Raw genomic sequence first — 4,945 nt, forward strand, 5'->3', positions numbered from 1 at the left:
CAGCACTCATATTTTATTGAACCATAGCAAGTTTCTTAGCATAACAGACTCATGAGCCGTCATAAAGGTGACAGCATGCAACATACTCAGACAGTGGGTAACTGAAGTGAATTTTTTCAAAACTTTTGTGGGAGAGACACAGTTACACAGTAACATACTTAACATGCCACAGGGATTTGTCTCTTATCTCATTACAAAGTGAATGTAAGACTTAATGTTGCATAGGATTCCTCCGAGACAGAGACATCTGTCTTATGACAGATGAAAGGCTTACCCTGACTTTTCTATGTAAATTGGCGTCACTAGATATTTCAAGAGTTGCTGGGTATTGCTCTATGCTGTTCTTTGTATGGTGTCTTTAATTGCTTGGGTGAATAACATATATACTGTAGGTGGGAGTTAAGCAGTGTTTCCTGGCAGGCAGCACTGCGTCTCTGGTCTTGCCCTTGTTGACAGTTGGGCGACTGCAGCCCAAGATGCCCACCTGTCAGTGTGGTGGCAGTAACAGTAATAGTAACGGTAACAGAAACAGTAACATTAACAGTAGTAGTAATAGTAACAGTAGTAGTAACAGTAACAGTAGTAGTAACGGTAACAGAAACAGTAACATCAACAGTAGTAGTAATAGTAACAGTAGTAGTAACAGTAACAGTAGTAACAGTAACAGTAATAGTAACAGTAACAGAAACAGTAACAGTAGTAGTAACAGTAACAGTAGTAGTAACGGTAACAGTAACAGTAGTAACAGTAACAGTAGTAACAGTAACAGTAGTAGTAACAGTAACAGTAGTAGTAACAGTAATAGTAACGGTAACGGTAACAGAAACAGTAACAGTAGTAGTAATAGTAACAGTAGTAACAGTAACAGTAGTAGTAACAGTAACAGTAATAGTAACGGTAACAGAAACAGTAACAGTAGTAGTAACAGTAACAGTAGTAGTAACGGTAACAGTAACAGTAACAGTAGCAGTAACAGTAACAGTAGTAGTAACATTAACAGTAACAGTAACAGACACAGAAACAGTAACAGTAGTAGTAATAGTAACAGTAGTAACAGTAACAGTAGTAGTAACAGTAACAGTAATAGTAACGGTAACAGTAACAGTAACAGTAGCAGTAACAGTAACAGTAGTAGTAACATTAACAGTAACAGTAACAGACACAGAAACAGTAACAGTAGTAGTAACATTAACAGTAACAGTAACAGACACAGAAACAGTAACAGTAGTAACAGTAACAGTGACAGTAGTAGTAGTAGTAACAGTAACAGTAGTAACAGTAACAGTAGTAACAGTAACAGTGACAGTAGTAGTAGTAGTAACAGTAACAGTAGTAACAGTAACAGTGACAGTAGTAGTAGTAGTAACAGTAACAGTAGTAACAGTAACAGTGACAGTAGTAGTAGTAGTACCAGTAACAGTAGTAACAGTAACAGCGGTAGTAACAGTAACATAAACAGTAACAGTAGTAGTAGTAACAGTAACAGTAGTAGTAACAGTAACAGTAGTAGTAGTAGTAACATGAGTAGTAGTAGTAGTAACAATAACAGTAGCAGTAGCAGTAGTAACATGAACAGTAGTAGTAACAGTAGTAGTGACAGTAGCAGTAGTAGTAACAGTAACAGTAGTAGTAGTAACAGTAACAGTAGTAGTAGTAACAGTAGTAACAGTAACAGTAGTAGTAACAGAAACAGAAACAGTAACAGTAGTAGTAACAGTAACAATAGTAACAGTAGTAGTAACAGTAGTAACAGTAACAGTAGTAGTAGCAGTAACAGTAGTAACAGTAGTAGTAGTAACAGTAACAGTAGTAGTAGTAGTAACAGTAACAGTAGTAGTAGCAACAGTGGTAGTAGTAGTAACACTAGTAGTAGTAATAGTAACAGAAACAGAAACAGTAACAGTAGTAGTAACAGTAACAGTAGTAGTAGTAGTAACAGTAACAGTAGTAGTAGCAACAGTGGTAGTAGTAGTAACAGTAGTAGTAGTAACAGTAACAGAAACAGAAACAGTAACAGTAGTAACAGTAACAGTAGTAGTAGCAGTAACAGTAGTAACAGTAGTAGTAACAGTAACAGTAGTAACAGTAACAGTAACAGTAGTAACAGTAACAGTAGTAGTAGCAGTAACAGTAGTAACAGTAGTAGTAACAGTAACAGTAGTAACAGTGACAGTAACAGTAGTAACAGTGACAGTAGTAGTAACAGTAACAGTAGTAACAGTAGTAGTAACAGTAACAGTAGTAGTAACAGTAACAGTAGTAGTAGTAGTAACAGTAACAGTAGTAGTAGCAACAGTGGTAGTAGTAGTAACAGTAGTAGTAACAGTAACAGTAGTAGTAGTAACAGTAACAGTAGTAGTAGTAACAGTAACAGTAACAGTAGTAGTAGTAACAGTAACAGTAGTAGTAACAGTAACAGTAGTAGTAACAGTAACAGTAGTAGTAACAGTAACAGTAGTAGTAACAGTAACAGTAGTAGTAGTAGTAACAGTAACAGTAGTAGTAGTAGTAGTAGTAACAGTAACAGTAGTAACAGTAGTAGTAGTAACAGTAACAGTAGTAACAGTAGTAGTAGTAACAGTGACAGTAGTAACAGTAGTAGTAGTAACAGTGACAGTAACAGTAGTAGTAGTAACAGTAACAGTAGTAGTAACAGTAACAGTAGTAGTCACAGTAACAGTAGTAGTAGTAGTAGTAGTAACAGTAACAGTAGTAGTAACAGTAACAGTAGTAGTAGTAGTAGTAGTAACAGTAACAGTAGTAGTAACAGTAACAGTAGTAGTAACAGTAACAGTAGTAGTAGTAGTAGTAGTAACAGTAACAGTAGTAGTAGTAGTAGTAGTAACAGTAACAGTAGTAACAGTAGTAGTAGTAACAGTAACAGTAGTAACAGTAGTAGTAACAGTAACAGTAACAATAGTAGTAGTAACAGTAACAGTAGTAACAGTAGTAGTAGTAACAGTGACAGTAACAGTAGTAGTAGTAACAGTAACAGTAGTAGTAACAGTAACAGTAGTAGTCACAGTAACAGTAGTAGTAGTAGTAGTAGTAACAGTAACAGTAGTAACAGTAGTAGTAGTAACAGTAACAGTAGTAACAGTAGTAGTAGTAACAGTAGTAGTAACAGTAGTAACAGTCGCAGTAGTAGTAACATTAACAGTCGTAGTAACAGTAACAGTAGTAGTAGTAGTAACAGTAGTAGTAGCAACAGTGGTCGTCGTAGTAGTAACAGTAACAGTGGTAACAGTAGTAGTAGTAGTAACAGTAACAGTAGTAGTAACAGTAACAGTAACAGTAGTAACAGTAACAGTAGTAGTAGTAACAGTAACAGTAGTAGTAGTAACAGTAGTAGTAACAGTAACAGTAGTAGTAGTAGCAGTAGTAACAGTAGTAGTCACAGTAACAGTAGTAACAGTAACAGTAGTAGTAGTGGTAACAGTAACAGTAACAGTAGTAGTAGTAGTAGTAACAGTAGTAGTCACAGTAACAGTAGTAACAGTAACAGTAGTAGTAGTAACAGTAACAGTAGTAGTAACAGTAAAGGTAGTAGTAGTAAGTGACAATAACAGTAGTGGTAGTAACAGTAGCAGTAGTAGTAGTAACAGTAACAGTAGTAGTAGTACCAGTAGTAGTTGTAACAGTAGTAACAGTAACAGTAGTAGTAGTAGTAAAAGTGACAGTAACAGCAGTAGTAGTAACAGTAACAGTAGTAACAGTAACAGTAGTAACAGTAACAGTAGTAACAGTAACAGCAGTAGTAGTAACAGTAACAGTAGTAGTAACAGTAACAGTAGTAGTAGTAACATGAACAGTAGTAGTAGTAACAGTCACAGTAGTAGTAAAAGTAAAGTAGTAACATTAACAGTAACAGTAGTAACAGTAGTAACAGTAGCAGTAGTAGTAGTGACAGTAACCGTAGTAACAGTAGTAGTAGTAACAGTAACAACAGTAGCAGTAGTAACAGTAACAGTAGTGGTAGTAACAGTAGTAACAGTAACAGTAGTAGTAACAGTAACAGTAACAGTAGTAACAGTAGTAACAGTAATAGTAGTAACATTGGTAGTAGTAATAGTAACAGTAGTAGTAGTAGTGGTGGTGACAGTAACAGTAGTAGTAGTAGTAGTAACAGTAACAGTAGAAGTAGTAACAGTGGTGGTAGTAGTAGTGGTAACAGTAGTACCAGTAACAGTAGTGGTAGTAACAGTAACAGTAGTACCAGTAACAGTAGTGGTAGTAACAGTAACAGTAGTAACAGTAGTAGTAGTAACAGTAACAGTAATAGTAGCAACAGTAACAGTAGTAGTAGTAACAGTAACAGTAATAGTAGCAACACTAACATTAGTAGTAGTGACAGTAACAGTAATAGTCGTAACAGTAACAGTGGTAGTAGTTACAGTGGTAGTAGTAACAGTAACAGTAGTAGTAATAGTACCAGTAACAGTAGTAACAGTAGTAGTAGTAGTAGTAGTAGTAGTAACAGTGGTAGTAGTACTAGTAGTAGTAACAGTAACAGTAGTAGTAGCAACAGTAACAGTAAAGGTAGTAGTAGTAACAGTAACAGTAAAAGTAGTAACAGTAACAGTAAAGGTAGTAGTAGTAACAGTGACAGTAGTAGTAGTAACAGTAACAGTAAAAGTAGTAACAGTAACAGTGGTAGTAGCAGGCCTCGGCCCTGTAATCCCCTCAGTGCTGGACTAATCTCCAGGCAGGTACCAGGACTCAGGGCTGTCCCTCAGGTACACTGACCTCCCACCAGCCCCCCCCCCCCCCCCCCCCCCCCCCCCCATCAGCCCACCCCCACAGTCCACTGACACCTTGAACAATGGCTGCTGCCCTGCCAGCTGGAGGCCTAGCTCATAACTTACTGGATGTAGGTGTATAATGAGTTGTTTTGGCAGATGCTCCCATCTACAGCCAATTACAGAGCCAGTACGGTGGTATCATG

At 36.9% G+C, this 4,945-nt stretch overlaps 1 protein-coding gene across 1 annotated transcript; it reads left to right on the forward strand.

Annotated features, from left to right (window-relative positions):
- Positions 1-1,532: 1,532 nt before the first annotated feature.
- On the forward strand, positions 1,533-4,745 carry LOC120059711 (dentin sialophosphoprotein-like; the record flags this gene model as incomplete). The annotated part of the gene is made up of 3 exons (XM_039008765.1): positions 1,533-3,556; positions 3,866-4,305; positions 4,540-4,745. Coding segments are annotated over 3 exons (2,670 nt in total), but the record flags the coding sequence as incomplete, so codon positions are not given.
- Positions 4,746-4,945: the final 200 nt, after the last annotated feature.

Source organism: Salvelinus namaycush, chromosome 15 (genome assembly GCF_016432855.1).
Source record: "Salvelinus namaycush isolate Seneca chromosome 15, SaNama_1.0, whole genome shotgun sequence".
Taxonomy (NCBI): Eukaryota; Metazoa; Chordata; class Actinopteri; order Salmoniformes; family Salmonidae; genus Salvelinus; species Salvelinus namaycush.